The sequence below is a fragment of the Alligator mississippiensis genome, chromosome 6, assembly GCF_030867095.1.
Source record: "Alligator mississippiensis isolate rAllMis1 chromosome 6, rAllMis1, whole genome shotgun sequence".
Taxonomy (NCBI): domain Eukaryota; kingdom Metazoa; phylum Chordata; order Crocodylia; family Alligatoridae; genus Alligator; species Alligator mississippiensis.
Window position 1 is genome coordinate 49,370,525 of NC_081829.1, and position 17,000 is coordinate 49,387,524.

At 47.3% G+C, this 17,000-nt stretch overlaps 1 protein-coding gene across 2 annotated transcripts in view; it reads left to right on the forward strand.

Annotated features, from left to right (window-relative positions):
* ZNF365 (zinc finger protein 365) overlaps window positions 1-2,641 on the forward strand; it is a 39,560-nt gene extending 36,919 nt beyond the window's left edge. Inside the window, exon 5 of one of the 2 annotated variants that reach the window (XM_059729868.1) lies at window positions 85-202. In XM_059729868.1, coding sequence (XP_059585851.1) covers window positions 85-114 — 30 coding nt within the window. In that variant the 3' untranslated portion in view covers window positions 115-202. Of the gene's footprint in view, window positions 1-84 lie in introns of both variants that reach the window. The other variant, XM_006266232.4, reaches the window with a different exon arrangement.
* The last annotated feature ends 14,359 nt before the right edge of the window (window positions 2,642-17,000 follow it).

Genomic DNA, 17,000 nt, shown 5'->3' on the forward strand with positions numbered 1-17,000 from the left:
TCGATGCCACACAACCTCTTAAAAAATCAGGCCATTTGATGCATATACAAAACAAGGCTGATTTTTTTATTATTATTATTTCAGAAGCCGAGGAAGTCAGCACACTTCATATAATGTCCCTGAAACAAAGCCTCATTCCCTTCAAAAAGGCAGAATGGTCCTGAAGAAAACCAAGGATGACAGAAACAGCATCCAACCCATTAAAATTATGTATGAAGCTGGTGACGGTTCAAGAGAATTATGGAGGCCACAGAGAAAAGGTGAACCAGTGAGTGCTGCTAGAAAAGTGAATGCAAAATCCAAGATGGGCAAAAAAAGCAAACCACTATAGTAAGAGTTAATATTATGTAATACCGTAGTAGTTAGGCTTCAACAAATCAGATATTGAATAAAGTCTGTTAGATGAGCCTTGTACTTTTTCATATTCATTAGTCATAACACATTAATTACATATATATAATATATAAAGAATGGAATATTTATTTAGTAACTTCAGTTTTGGCTCAGTAAGAGAAGTAACATTTATTTATTTCAATTAACATTTGTTTTTCCTATTTATGTACTATTTATTGCAAGAGGCTATTTAAAATGACTATAGTACCTTGCTGTACACTACTATGGATGTATGTTTTATAACCAGAGATTTTGGTGTCAGCATGTGGCTTAATAATCTATTTTTATATTTTATGTTTTTGCTTAAGTTTGGAAGAATCCACTTAATCAGCACGCTAATATTCAGTCTTAATTAGAATGATTGCCAGGGAACATGTTCAATGACTAAACACTCTGTATATACAAACATAGTTGTGAAAAGTCTACATTAGTGCTGTCCTTAAGGTTGTTCAGAGCAGTAGGTTGGCATTTGCAGTCCTGAATTTTCTGTTGTACAACCTTGTTGGGAATATTTCATGGTACTCCCATTTTTTATTTTATTAGCTAAACAAATTTGTCTTCTGAGGTCCAAACTCTCTGCTCATATTACTTGATGCAGTTTCACTGGCTTCAATGCTGCTTTGAAATGCTGTTCACTTTATATTTTTCAGTACTGTTATAACAGCTCTTGCCATAACAAATCAGCAGGAATAGAACCTGGGGTCTAGTACCTAAAACCATAAGCTGCTGGGTAGCATTAATAGATTCTTAACCTCTGTGGACCAGCAACTTTAGGGGGAGATAATTTACCCTATATGCCAGCAACTTGAGCAGAAGATGTTACACTATACGCCAGTGTGTTCAAATCAGGTGCTTGTTTTTAGACAAGTAATACTTACCAGCACAGTGTCTGGAATAAGTATGTCTTAACTGAGGTGATAATTTAGGCTCCAGTCCTTCATAGTTTCATATATAATGAATAATCTTTAAAAATGGTAACTGTCCTATGGATTTCAGGTGAACATATTGGAGCACTGTGTGCAGCTAGAAAAGGTTGTGGGATTAGAACTTCATGGAATGTCTGTTTCCTTTGGTTTGTGCCAGTTAAAATGAGTTCCAATTTGTCATGTTTGTCAGACTGAATTTTCTGTGTTACTCAGACTACGTATATTTTTAGTAACATTAATCTTTATGTCATGTTTACAAATATTAACATCCTGTTGATATAATTGACAAAAATAGTTTCTCAAGCAAAAGAAGGAATAGATGAGTCAAGTATTTGTAATTTATTTTTCAAATATTCATAAGAAATGTAAATTGTCCTTGTGGAAGGTGGTTTTTACAGTATGTGTATAAAGATTTTGTGGAAAATTTTTCTTGTTTTTATAATTATGACTATAATCTGAATTAAGTGATTATTTAAAAGAAAATATAACACTATCACAATTTCTTGCAATAAGCATTAGATTTGCAGTATATTTAAAATAAAAAGTGACCAATAAGCAGGTAACAACAAATGTCATATGTCCCAGAAGGCATCTTCATGAAGAATGAAAATATTAAGTCCTTGCTTTTATTCTAAATATTGTATAAGAAATAATCCTATGTCTAGTTAAACATTCACAACACTGCTTCAACTGAAATTAACAGTTTAAAAACAATTCAGGTATTTAATTTTTAATGACGTTAAAATTTGTTTTAATATTTCATTGTCAGTTTGGACAGTATGTCATGCTAGACTGGTAGAAAGGATTTGCTAATTGTATTGAATATTCTTTTTGTCAGTTAATATAGGATAAAAACTTATTTTGCAATTCAGATGGTCTAACTTTATTTTTATCTTCCTATTGCTTCCCACAGTTGGCTTTTTTGACATAAATGAAAAAAAATACAGCTAATACAGTGTGATCTTTAAAAACAACTTAAGTAATACATTAACTTATTTCTTTATTAAGTCAGAAGTGAAGTAACCTTTATATTTTCAAATATATTGCCTACTCTTTTCGATAAGGAGTTAAGTGTAACTATTCAGAATTCGTGAATAAGATGCTTACTTTCTATTTTATTTTTGTCATCTCAAAGTGATCGTTTAAATAATCTGTATATCTTTTTTAATGGCATGGTCTTTATCCTCCCAGATCCTAAATTATTGAAGTTATTTGCTGCAAGAATGTCAAGTTCATCAGTTACAAAGCAGTTGGAATGTACTGTTATCCCAGAAAAACATTTTACAAATATAAAAACTCTAATAATAAAGATATATTTCTCAGTTACTGTGTTAATGAGCTATGTAATACAATGCTAGAAATATTTTCCCAATAATTAGTCTGACAAACGTGGGCCCTAACCTTCTAATAAAATTATTTTTTCTTTAAAAAGAAATAGTTCTTTTGACAGATAAAAACACCTTTGGGAGAAGCTGATATAAAATATTGGAGGAAACCAGAAACTTCTGATATCTTCAATTCTGAATGTTATTAACTAGTTATTCTACAAATCAAATGGTTCCTGCTTTGGAATTTCATGTAATTCTATGGATTTGATTTTAGATTAATGTCGAATCATCTATATCCACCAGAGATACAGGATATCAATCATATTCATCATTTTATGGTACTGTTAACATTATAAAAAATAGTTACATTAAAAAAAAACAAGAAAAATTCTCTTATGCAGTATGTGCAATGTAATTGTATTTTGGTTGTGATTTTTGCCTGTTCTTTATTTTGGAACATAAAAATTGTAAATTTACAAATACTTTTTTTATATAGAAAAAAATATCTAAAGCTAAGAACTCTTAGACTGGGAACTTGAATGGCCTGTCCAGATGAGCAAGCATGTGCCTGTTGCAGCCTCGCAAAGCAGTTTGAGATGGCACAAGAGGCATGCTGGGAATGAAAAAATGTTCCCCATGCTGCATATTTGCAGTGCCGATTCCAGTTTTGATACCAGGAAATCCAGGTATCAAAAAAGAAAACACCCTGGAAAAAAGCCTCACACTCAACACCTGGAGGCTGAGTCTATGGCTACCTCTAATACACTGCCTCAGTGTGCTGGGGAAAATAGGGACAGGGCATGACTGCAGCAGTGAATTGACCCAGTCTCTGTCCCAGGTAAGCAGGGACTGGGGGTGGAGAGGATTGTGGGGGTAGGGAGCTGCTTGGGAGTGGTGGATTCCCCCACATGGCACATAGCCCACCCCACAGCAGCAGCAGCCATGGTGGCTGTTGGGCTGCTGGCAGAGCCCAACCTGGCACTGCCTGCACGTGCCCCACACACCTTCATAGATTCATAGAATCATAGAAGTAGGGTCGGAAGGGACCTTGTAGATCTTCAAGTCCCACCCCCTGCCTGGGCAGGAGGAAAACTGGGCTCAAATGCCCCAGCCAGGTAGGCATCAAGCCGCTTCTTAAAGACCCCCAGGGTAGGAGCCAGCACCACTTCCCTTGGAAGTTGGTTCCAGATCGTAACTGCCCTAACTGTGAAGTAGTTCTTACGGATGTCTTATCTAACTTGTCCTACTCTCCAACAACTTTTGACTGTTATTCCTTGTTATCCCGAGGGGCGCTAGGGGAAACAAGGTCTCCCCCAAACCCTTCTGGTCCCCCCTAGTGAGTTTATAGATGGTCACCAGGTGCCCCCTCAGCCTTCTCTTGTGAAGGCTGAACTGCTTCAGGTCCCATGGCCTCTCATTGTAGGGTCTGCCCTGCTGTCCCCAGATCATGCAGGTGGCCCTCCTCTGGACCCTCTCAATGTTGTCCACATCCCTCTTGAAGTGGGGTGCCCAGAACTGGACACACTACTCCAGCTATGGCCTGACCAGTGTCATGTAGAGGGGGAGGATCACCTCCTTGGCCCTACTTGAGATGCAACTGTGGATGTACGATAAGGTCCGGTTAGCCCTGGTGACCAAGATCTCGCATTGTCGGCCCATGTTCATCTTGGAGTCAATAATGACTCCAAGATCCCTTTCTGCCTCTATGCTCTCAAGAAGGGAGTTTCCCATCTTATAAGTGTGCTGCTGGTCAGTATTGAACCTGCACTTCTCAGTATTGAAACGCATCCTGTCTTTGTTAGCCCACCCCTGCAACCTATCCAGGTCTTGCTGCAGTCTTTCCCTCCCTACTAGCGTGCCCACCTCACCCCAAATTTTGGTATCATCAGTAAATTTAAACAGGTTGCTTTTCACCCCGTCGTCCAAATTGCTGATAAAGAAATTGAACAGCACGGGCCCAAGGGCCAAGCCCTGGGGGACTCCGCTGCCCACTTCCCCCCAGGTCGAATATGACCAGTCCACCACCACCCTCTGAGTACGACCCTTCAGCCAATTTGCAATCTATCTGACTGTAGGCATCAATGCCACAGTCGTCTAGTTTTTTAATGAGGATGGGGCGGTCGACAGTGTCAAAGGCCTTGCTGAAGTCCAGAAAGACTACATCCACGGTGACACCTGCATCCAATGCTTTTGTGACCTGATCGTAAAAGGCAATCAGGTTGGTCTGACATGACCTGCCCCTAATGAAACCATGCTGGTTGCTCTTGAGCATCATCCCCGATGCCGGCCCATCACAGTTGTGCTCCTTGATGATTTTCTCAAAGAGTTTCCCCAGGATTGAGGTAAGACTGACAGGCCTATAGTTGCCTGGGTCCTCCCTTCTCCCATTTTTAAAGATGGTGACCACATTGGCTATCTTCCAATCACCTGGCACCTGGCCCGAGCACCACGAGCACTCGTAAAGCTGTACCAGGGTCCCAGCAATAACCCCTGCTAGCTCCCTCAACACCCTGGGGTGGAGAGCATCTGGACCTGCTGATTTGAACATGTCCAGCCCCTCCAAAAGCACTCTAACCCAGTCCTCCTCAACCTTAGGTTTGGAGGCGTTCCCCTCGAGTCCGTCTTGAATCATGCTGGGGGAGTCCCGGTCTCTGCACCTTCAGGCCAGGCTGGCTTCATGCAGGCAGCACCCAGCCCAGTGCAAGGGTGCATGGCCTCTGTGTGTGGTGCCGGGATCTTGGGTGACAGCAGGAATGGCTCAGTTCTGGCCAAGGGTGTGCACGAGTGAGCTGGGTTGGTGCAGCGTGATATCACACAGGTGGTGCTGGGTTGGGGCTATGCCAGTACCTTGGTTGGCTGCTGCTGCTTCAGGGTGGGCTGTGGGCCATGGGCCATGCAGGGGGACCAACCCCTCCTGAGCAGTCCCACCCACCCCCACACACACAGTCCCGCCCAACAAATCCATCGACAAACCCCACACCCCAAACCACCCCTACAAAACCCCCACCCACAAACCCCACACCCCCAAACCACTGCACAAGCCCCACAGCCAACCCCCATACCCCTTCCCCCACAAACCCCACATCCTCCCACAGAGCTCATGCCAGCATGCCTGTTGTCCCCAAAGGACAGTGAGTTCGTGCCCAGTGCGCTTGTGCCAATAAACACAGAGGGGTGAAGGATCCAACTTAGTCTTTATTTCTGCGCAGAAAGTGGTGCTTGGCAATCGTTCGCAAAGCAAGCACCCACACCCCAGTGGGCGTCTGCCTTATATAGCTACGTAACAGGTTAAACTTGCTGATGTGATGAAATGTATAGCAAGCCCAGCAAGTAACCCCCCTTCCAGCTCCCCCCCAAGTAACCCCCCTTCCAGCTCCGGAACTTTGTTGATACAGCTTTCGTTCTAGCGAGGCCAGCAATTAAACAACTAAGCAACAAGCGATCTCCCCCAGCCTAAACAACCTAATCTATGCCCTTGGTTAGATAAAATACTTTTTCAAAACATACAAAGCTGTTCCCGAAGTAGAAAATGCATAGTAAAAGTTCAGGGGTGTTCATCAAATCCCCCCTTCGAGGCTATGGCCCTTATGGAAAAGGCCCATAGTCCTCAACTATCTTTCTCATCTCCAGAAATCTCTTCGCTTCCTCCTGATTGTTTTGGATCGGGTTTGTAACTGATGATTTTACAAACGTCACGCGGTGAATGGGGGAAGAAATTGATTTCTCGAGTACCTCACAACACATTGGTGCACACTGTATCCCACAACAGATTATCAAGAAAATACTTATACTTGCCACAATTAATAGGAAAATTTGCTTAAGCCATGAAAAATTAGGAAGCCAAGAAGTAAGCCATGAGAAGTTGAACCCTTCCCCTTGCTTAATGTGGGACAGAACCTTTTTTAACTTCTGCACTTTTGACTCTATCAACTCGGAGTTATCTGTCAAATTAAAACAACACATTCCCTTGAACTCTTCACATCCGTGGTTATGCCTTAGCAACAGGTAATCTATGGCTGCTCTATTTTGCAGAGTAGCTCCTCTTAGTTCTTTCATTTCAATATTGAGGGCAGCTAGGGCCTGTGAAGTTGTATTTAGGCCCTTTGCCAGGGCACAGGCCACCTTACCAAGCTGCCTCTCGGCGTCCACTGCTAGGCCTGGCACCCCTACTAGGAAAACTGCTAAGGACACTACCTCGGCCTCGCTCAGGAGGTCTACGTCACTATCACAGGATTCATCTAGCACCTTCAAACCCCTCCGGTGACGCTTACTAGAGGTCTTAGGCATACCTGGTAGCCAGACAGTCATTCGGCCTAGAACACAAGGGCCTCCTGTGGCATTGGCTGGGATATATGAATAGGCAGTCTTCCCACAAAGGAGGAACCACCCCCAGGGTAATATAACATGAATGTAGTTGCAAGATACATTAGTCATGTCTGAGCAATTGAAAATTTTCGTTTCTTTGGTTAGGCTTTTGCAAGCTTGGGTACAGTTCACAAAATTGGCACAGCTGGTGTTACCAGGGGAGGTGACTGTCAACAAATCTATTTCAAAGGTACTAGCGTTTCTTTCTGTGGTAATGGTTCCCCACATGGAGTTGTTAGTGTAATTGATTGGACCTCCTATTCCCCCAGATGTGAACCAAGTCTGATTCTGGAGTGCTTCCATTGGAGTGGGCACCCCTATAAGGCATGATGTGAAAACATCATCAACTGATATTCCACCTGCCAAACAAAAATGAGTGACATTTAATACATCCTTTGCCAAATGAACCCACACATTTTGACTCTTATCAAACCTTTGATGCACCAACCCCTAGACTCTAAAAACATTACGCCTGTGCAAAGAACTACTTTCCACATGGTTGACGTTTAAACAGAAATTTAAGTCCTTCTACTGGCTCTGCTGTCCAACGGTGTCCGTTTGTGTCGGCTTCCGGTGCGACACTCTCAGCAACTTCTCCTGCAGGTGGTACTTCTGGTGCAGCCTTCACCTGAGTGTAGTGTATCCATGGCTTTACCCCCTGAACTTTTACTGCAGCGTGAGTGGTGAGAATCACAGGATACGGTCCCTTCCACCTGGGCTGAAGCGGCTCGTCTTTCCACGTCCGGACCAGCACTTCGTCTCTGATCTGGAACTTGTGGACTGGTGTATCTAGAGGGAGTGGAAGTCGTTCCTGGACATACCTGTGGAGAGAAGACAATACAGCAGACAAAGAATACAAATAATCTTTTACCCAGCCTTCCCCTTTTACATGCATTTGACTCCCAGGCGTCACCACTGGATTCTTAGGATATGGCTTGCCATACATTAATTCAAATGGACTAACTCCCAATTTAGCTCTAGGGGCTATGCGCAGAGCTTCGGGCCATTTCAATTGAGTCTCCTGGCAAAGTTTAGCCAGCTGTCTTTTTAGAGTCTGATTCATTCGTTCCACCTGTCCACTTGACTGCGGTCTCCATGCTGTGTGAAGGTCCCATTGTATCCCCAGAGCCCGGGAAACTGCCTGGGTCACTTCTGACACAAAGTGTGGCCCTCGATCCGAGGCTAATCCCTCTGGGATTCCGAATCGTGGAATCATTTCTTTTAGCATCACCCGGACCACTTCTTTTGCTTGGTTGGTTCGGCACGGGAAGGCCTCAGTCCATCCAGTCAGTGTGTCCACGAGCACTAACAGGTATTTGTAGTGTCTCTTCCTGGGAACTTCAGAGAAATCTATCTGCCAACATTCTCCTGCTAATAGTCCTTGCCTTCCTGCTCCTGGCGGAGGTTTAGGGGAAATCTTAGGATTGTTGGCACAACAGACAGGGCATCTACGCACTATTTGTTCTGCTGTTTTTCTCATCTTAGGCCCCACTACAATTCTTTGGAGACCTTGGGTCATGGCGCCAGCTCCCATATGGGTGCTCTGGTGGTACTCTTGGAGCACTTTGCTAAGAATCAGTTTTGGCATCAGGACTTGTCCCTCAGGCAAAACCCACCATCCATCTTGTTGTTCTTTGCTTCCCAATTTCTCTGCGAGTTGGTTCTCTTTTTCAGTATATTTGGGAGGTTCCTCAGGTAACACTACCTGAGGCATCAATGCCAACATTTGAGTCTCCTGAACTTGTCCTCTAGTTGCCTTCTTCGCTGCAGCATCTGCTCGTCGATTTCCTTTAATAACGTCAGCATCTCCCTTTTGGTGGGCCTTACAGTGCACCACAGCTACCTCTAGTGGTTCCATCACGGCTTCAAGTAATTTCAGGATCTCTGTTCCGTGCTTTACTGGGCTTTTACTTGCCATTAAGAGTCCTCTTTCTTTCCATATAGCTCCGTGGGCGTGTAAGACTCCAAAGGTGTACTTCGAATCCGTGTATATAGTGGCTATCTTTCCTTTTGCCAAATGGAGAGCTCGGGTCAGCGCAATAAGCTCAGCTTTCTGTGCAGAGGTATTTGGAGGCAAGGCGTTTGCTTCCACGGTATCCCATGGTGTAACCACGGTGTATCCCGCCTTTCGGGTTCCATTGTCCATGAAGCTGCTTCCATCTGTGTAGAATTCAAGGTCTGCATTAGGTAGTGGGGCATCTTTAAGATCCGGCCGGCTAGCATACACACTCTCAATAGTTTCAATGCAATCATGCTGTAATCCTTCGTTCTGTTCCAATGGCATCAACGTAGCTGGGTTCAAAGTACTAGAGGTTTGCAACTGGATGTCTCCTTGATCCAGGAGAGTCGCCTGGTACTTAGCCATTCGTCCAGGGAAAAGCCAGGTTCCCCCCTTTGCATTCATCACCGTCAACACTGAATGTGGGGTATACACAGTTATTGGTTGTCCTAAAGTAAGTTTCTTAGATTCCTTTACCAGCATAGCGGTAGCTGCCACTGCTCGCAGTCAGGCCGACCATCCCAAACTAGTGGGATCCAGTTGTTTGGAGAAGTAGGCCACTGCTCTTTTCCAGCTACCTAAGTACTGGGTCAGCACTCCTGATGCTACTCCTTGGCATTAATGTACATAAAGTTGAAATGGTTTACTCAGATCGGGTAGGCCCAGGGCCGGCGCTGTCATAAGGGCCTGTTTGATAGTGTCAAAGCTCTTTCGGCATTCTGCCATCCATTGCAAATCTCCCTCACTACCAGTAGTGGCCTCATAAAGAGCCTTGGCTATTAGTCCAGAATTGGGGATCCAGATCTGGCAGAATCCTGCCATACCTAAAAAGCCTTGCAACTGTCTCTTGGTCTTTGGGACTGCCATCCGATACATGGCCTCTTTTCTTTCAGGGCCCAACATCCTCTGGCCTTGTGAGATGTCAAATCCCAAATATCGTACCCTTTTTTCTGTTATCTGGGCTTTCTTTCGAGATACTTGGTATCCAACCTGTCCCAGGAAGTTTAGTAAACTTACGGTCAGCAGGTGGCACTCTTCCCTCGTTTTTGCTGCAATTAACAAATCGTCCACATACTGTAACAGGGTTCCTGATGTCCCTTTGTCCCACTTCTGAAGGTCGGTACTTAAGGCAGTGCTGAAAGTAATGGGACTGTTCTTAAAACCCTGAGGCAAAACTGTCCAGCACAATTGGGTTTTTCTCCTAGTATTTGGGTCTTCCCACTCGAATGCAAAAATCTCTTGGCTTTCTCTTTCAAGTGGGATGCAAAAGAAGGCATCTTTCAGGTCCAGGACTGTAAACCACTGTTCCTCTGCAGACAAAGTAGTCAGCAAAGTATAAGGGTCCTTCACCACCGGATGAAGGGTCACCATGACCTTGTTCACAGCTCTGAGATCCTGCACAAAACGATACTCATTACTGTGGGGTTTTTTTACAGGCAAAATGGGGGAATTGAAAGATGATTGACACTCCCGAAGTAAACCATATTTAAGGAATCTCTTTATCAATGGTTCCAGGCCTTTCCAAGCTTCTATTTTCAATCGATACTGTGGCACCCTGGGCGGGGTAATTCCCGGCTTTAAATCAAGCCGGCAGGCACTCAGGCATATACAGGAACTGATGAGACACTTTCTTTCCTCCCAATTTGCATTCCATGGGTGGCACAAAAGGACGATACGTCTGCTGGCCAGTGGCTCCAATTATGGGGATCTTGGTTTTTGATAAGGGTCCTTTAAAATTGGTTACAACTGAATGAGTGGCTCCACTATCTACTAGAAAGTCAGTAAGTTCTCCCCCTACTTGCATTTTAACCAAAAAGCAGCTATGCCACTTCCAGAAGTCCCGCACATGCACCCCCTACGCATTGCTACTGCATGCCCCCCTAAAGCAGCCTGTGCAGGGGAGACTGGCCTAGAAAAGAAGGGGTTTACTCAACCCAGTCCCTGAGTCCCAGTTGAGGGCTTTCCAGGAATGGGATGGGGATCACTGGGGCCTGGGCACAGGCACAATGAGGATAACACCAAGGGCTTGCACTGCAGGTGGAACAGCTACAGTTGAACTCGTGTCCTGGTGCTGGGATGGAGCTAATGCCAGGAAGGAGCTAGTGAGGGCAGGGAGGGGCTATGGGTCAGGAGTGAGGGCCACTCCTGACCCATAGCCAGGAGGGCTCAGTTGGGATTGAATATATCAGTGCGGCTCAGCACCCCATATCCCGGTGAAAGAAGGGGGCAGGGGCAGCTCTGATTTTTTTATGATTAAAAAATGCAAATGCCAAAGTTATTTAGAATTCATTTTATGATGATGATAGAGGCACTACAGGCTTCCCAACTGCGAGGCTTTCAATTTGGAATGCTTCCAAATTGCTTTAAAATTGTAAATGCATCAATAAAAAGTTCCCCAACTGATATCTCTATATATAATGCTGTTTCATTTTAATAGCAGAAGAACATGGATTATGGGTATTTTAATGAGGGGATTTGAGTTTCTTATCAGAGAATTTGCAATTTTTAAACAGGAAACACTAGGATCTCTGCTGGTGAGGCAAGTGGCAAGACACAGGCAGAGGAGTCTGCCCTGGGGACCCCTCTGGAGGGTAGACAAGGAGGTTGACCTCCTGGCCATTTGGGGCCAAGAGGACACTCTTCAACAGCTCAAAGTGGGCCACTAAAATGAGCACATCTTCTGGGCAATTGCTGCCCAGATGGCAGAATGGGGGCACCAGAAGACCTGACAGCAGTGCTGTCCAAAGGCCAACTTTCACCCACTGCCCACTGGCAGCTGGCCCAGAGGTGCAGTGCCTGTACCACAGTCTGGGTGGCCATGCAGTCCCCACCTGGGTCTGGCAAGCAATCATAGATTCATAGATTGTAGAGTCAGAAGGGACCACAATGGATCATCGTGTCTGACCCCCTGCCCCTGGCAGGAAAGAGGACTGAGGTCAGATGACCCCAGCCAGGTGACTATCTAGCCTCCTCTTGAAGACCTCCAAGCTAAGTGATAGCACCACCTCTCTTGGAAACCCATTCCAGATCCTGGCCACCCTTACCGTGAAAAATTTCTTTGTAATATCTAACCTAAATCCACTCTCAACTAGTTTACACCCATTATTCCTAGTCACTCCCTGGGGCGCCTTAGTAAACAGCACTTCCCCTATTCCCCGTTGACCTCCCCTAATAAATTTATACATGGCCGCAAGATCTCCCCTCAGCTGTCTCTTGTGAAGACTGAGGAGATTCAGCTCTCTCAACCTCCCACCGTAGGGTCTATCACGAAGGCCACTAATCATGCAAGTGGCCCTCCTCTGGACCTTCTCGAGATTCCCTGTGTCCCTCTTGAAGTGTGGCGCCCAAAACTGGACACAGTACTCCAACTGCAGCCTGACCAGTGCCGCATAGAGGGGGAGCATCACCTCCTTTGTTCTATTAGTCATGCACCTGCTAATGCTTGACAAGGTGCGATTGGCCTTGTTGATGGTCTCGTTACACTGCCGGCTCATGTTCCTCTTGGAGTCAATTCTGACTCCAAGATCTGTCTCTACCTCCGAGCTGCTGAGAAGGACACTCCCCAACCTATAGGTGTGCTGGTGGTTCCTCCTTCCCAGGTGGAGTACCTTACATTTATCTTTATTAAATTGCATCCTATTTCTCTCTGCCCATTGATCCAACCTGTCCAGGTCAGCCTGAACCTGCCCTTCGGTGTACTAACTTTGCCCCATAACTTGGTATCATCAGCGAACTTGGAGAGGGTGCAAATCACTCGTCCAAATCACTGATGAAGATATTGAATAATATCAGTCCGAAGACCGAACCCTGTGGGACCCCACTGCCCACCTCTCCCTCCAGGCCGAGAAGGAACCATCCACCACCACTCTCTGGGTGTGGTACCTAAGCCAGTTGGCCACCCACCTGACCACGCCACAGTCTGCTAGCTTCCCAATGAGGATGGGGTGTGAAACTATGTCGAAGGCCTTCCTAAAGTCCAGGAAGATGACGTCAGCCTCGGCTCCCAGGTCCAGGCAGTGTGTGACCGGGTCATAGAAGGCTACAAGGTTTGTCAGGCAAGATCTACCTGTGACAAACCCGTACTGGTTTCCCCTCAGCATCGTTTCCCCTGCTGGGCCTGCACAAATATGTTCTTTGATTATTTTCTCTAGCATTTTCCCAGGAATAAAGGTAAGACTGACTGGTCTAAAGTTACCCGGCTCATCCCTTCTCCCTTTCTTGAAAATGGGCACCACATTGGCCCTTCTCCAGTCCTCAGGGACCTGGCCAGAGCACCACGAGTGCTCAAACAGCTGTGCCAGCGGCTCAGCTATGACACTGGCCAATTCTTTCAGCAGCCGTGGATGGAGGTCAGCCGGGCCTGCTGACTTGTACCCATCCAGCTCCTCCAGGAGCTCCTTAACTGTTTCAGAACTAACCGTAGGCGGACTGGTGCCATGTGGACATCCATCAATGATTGAGGTGGGGGAATTGGCTTGGTCGGTACATAGAAATACTGAAGCGAAGAACTCATTGAAGAGCTCTGCTTTTTTCCCTGTGTCAACCACCAACTGTCCTGATTTGTCCTGCAGGGGCCCTATGTTGCTCTGAGATTTCTTTTTGCCTCCTATATACCTGATGAAGGACTTTTTATTGTTCTTGATTGTTGAAGCCAGCCTGAGCTCAAGCCTTGTCTTGGCCTGTCTAACTGATTCCCTGCAATAGCATGCCAGGGAGATATATTCCTCCTTGGTGGCTGCTCCCCTCTTCCATTGCCTATACATCGCTTTCTTTGTCCCCAGACTCTCCTGGAGTTCCCTGTTCAGCCAAGGGGGCTTTTTTGCCCCCTTACCTCCCTTTCTACATAATGGTATAGACTCCTTTTGAGCCCCAAGGATCACTCCCTTGAGATACCTCCAACCCTCCTGGACCCCCATATGCTCTATGTTCTTTAGTTGCATCCCTTACTAACTAACCTTCTAAGCTTACTAAAGTTGGCCCTTCTGAAGTCCAACACCTTAGCCCCACTTGTTACTTTACCCACCCTTCGCTGGATAGTGAACTCGACCAAGCAATGGTCACTATCTCCCAGGCTACCATTAACTCGCATGTTCCCCACGAGATCATCCCCCATTGCTAAGACCAGGTCAAGCAAGGCACTACCCCTGGTGAGACTAGACACCACCTGGGTTAGGTGGAGGTGCTGCACACAGTGTAAGAACCTCCATGAGCGGCTTGTTTTGGCTGTCTGCTCCTCCCAGCAGATATCTGGGTAGTTTAGATCTCCCATGACCAATCAGCCATGGGGCCACAGGTCCAAGAGGGCAGATGATGTTGCAGGTGGCAGCAGGTCACAGCCAGGCAGTAGCCCCCACTGCCAGACTGCTCCAAGCTAGGGCTGCTTCAGCAGTCCAGCTGTCAGAAAGGGTAGTGTCCCCAGATACCAAATGGCTGGACCTCAGAAGCTCCTGTCTATTTGTGTTACCTAAATGCCATGGGCTCAAGGCCCACCCAACTAACTAGTGGCCCCTATGGTGTGGGGCCAATGAATCAATAACACAAGTAATACTTTGGGACAACTAAAGCAAAAACAGGATAGGAGTGATGTGGCGGGGTCAAAGGTTCAAAATGTGAAAATAAGTGCTCCAGAGGGCAGAGACCCCTGAGGCCAAACCAACCGGCCCTCAAAGGCATCCAGGGAGCTAGTGGACACTGCCCACTGGTGCTCTACCCGGAAAAGTGCATGGACAAATGAAAGGCAAGTGGCCCCGCAGACTCTGGACACCTTCCTGGCCATAGCCTCCTTCCTGGTTAAGTACAGGACCCACATGGCCAGGGCCAGGAGGAGGTGGACCAGGAGGTCCCAGGTCATGGGGCCATGGATGGGATGGCCAAAAACAAAAAGGTGGGGGGTGAAATTAAAACAGAACCTCAAGAGAAGGTTTTGGAGGTGGAGGTGGAGGGGCTGCAGCCTGGCACATTCGAGGATCATTTGCACCAGGGTCTCCCTCTGCCCGCAGAAAGGATGAGAGACTGGGTTGTCTGTAAAGCTCACCACATACACACCTGTGGCGACACCTTCATGCAGGAGCCACCAGCTGAGATCCCCAGCTTGAGGAATGAGGGTGGAGTACAGACTCAGCCACTGGGGTGCCCCAGCCATGCCCCTACCGAGCAGGTCCTGCCACTTGGTGTCTGGACGGGACACAAGAGTGGCATGATGGGTTGTGTGGTGCATGTGTGTGTAGAGGTGGCAGTGATGGATGGTAGAAAAGTGGACCTATCTGGTGTCCTCCAGCCAGCTCAGGTGGTGGAGTGGGGAGCGTAGAGCACCATGAGGCCAGGAGAGGTGCTGGCCCCATGAAAAATTCCGGTGGGCTGGAGGACATGGAGAGGGGCAGGGACCACCACCACACAGGACCTGTTCAACAAAGGCAAGGGCTTTGGGAGGAAGAGCAGTTTTCATCTCCTGGACCAGACAGCAGGTCGCACATGTTGAGGGTAGACCCATGTACCAGGCCAGTGCAGCGGGGTCCACCCACTCCTGCCTATCATAGACCAGGAGGTCTCCGATATGGGGTGACACCACCCAGGATCAAACTCTGTCACAACCAGGGCACCTCTGCTGTCGGTATCTCCAGCTGAGAGTTCCAAAGGGGCTAGAAGAGCAGGTCAGCAGCCTGGGCTACTGTTGCAGGGGACCTGGAGGCAGAGACCAGCCTCCAGGCCCAGAGGAGCTCCTAGTACAAATCTGGCAGCCCTCACAGGTCTTGCAGGGAGATGCCCTTCAGGCCAAGGACCTGCCAGTTATATCAGAGCCCCCAGAAGTGGCAGAGGAAGGCACACCCCAGGTGGCCCCATGCGATAGGTGAAGGCAGCGGGGTCAGTAGGATGACAAGCACGCCAGACATCCACCAGGGAGTAGTTCATCAAGATCTCCCCAAGGACACCCATGGTGGCCTGGTTCCGCTCCCTGCCTGACTGGTCTTGCATGTCTAGGTTGATCCAGTTGACCCGGGAAGAGGAGGTCACTGAGTACAATGCCTGGCAGGCCTCCACCTGTGCTGGGTCACCTGAGTCCTGGAGCACAAGGAGTATGTTGTCAGCATATGCTGACATGACCAGCTGCATGGCCAGCTTCTGGAGCAACAACCCTGCCACCTGCTTCTGCAGGAGAACAAGGAAGAGCTCCAGGGCCAAGATGTACAGCTGGCCTGACAGTGAGCAGCCTTGACATACCCCTCTCCTGAATGGGATGGGCTCCATCAGGGTCCAGTTGAGCTTGACAAAACACTCTGCAGAGGCGTACAGCACCTGGAGAGCCTGCACAAAGTGGGGCCCGAAGTCAAAGGCCAGCAGCATGACCGTGAAGTACCCGTGATCCACTCTGTCAAACGCCTTCTCCTGGTCCAGGGATAGGAGGGCAAAAGACAGGCCCTCCTGGCGTGCTAGCTCCAGGAGGTCCTGAACCAGGTACAGGTTATCAAAGATGGAATTCTGGGCACCGTGTATGTCTGGTCTGGATGGATCACCTCCGTCAGCATGGCCCATAGGCACAGCAAGATGGCCTTCGCTGTCAGCTTGTAGTCCATGCCAAGGAAGGACACGGGATGCCAGTTCCTCAGGTTGTGGGGAATCCCCCTTCTTCAGCAGGAGAGTCAGCATGGCCATCCAGCACAACAGGGGGAGCTCCCCACTTCCCTTGGATTTGGCCCAGACCGAGGCAAAGTCCAGGCCGAGGACATCCCAGAAGGCCCAATAGAACTCCATGGTCAGCCTGTCGATGCCCGGTACCTTGTTGCCAGGCATCAGACAGAGAGCAGCCGAAAACTCAGCCAGAGTGGGATGAGCCTCCAGCCAGTCCCAGTCACTCACACTGTCCTGTGGGAGTCCCTCCAACATGGTCTGAAAGGCTTCAGCATTAGTTGCATCCAGGGAGAAGAACTCTTCATAGAAGGCCTGCACATGCTGGCGCATCTCACCTGGATCCGTGAGGGGGGTGTCATCACC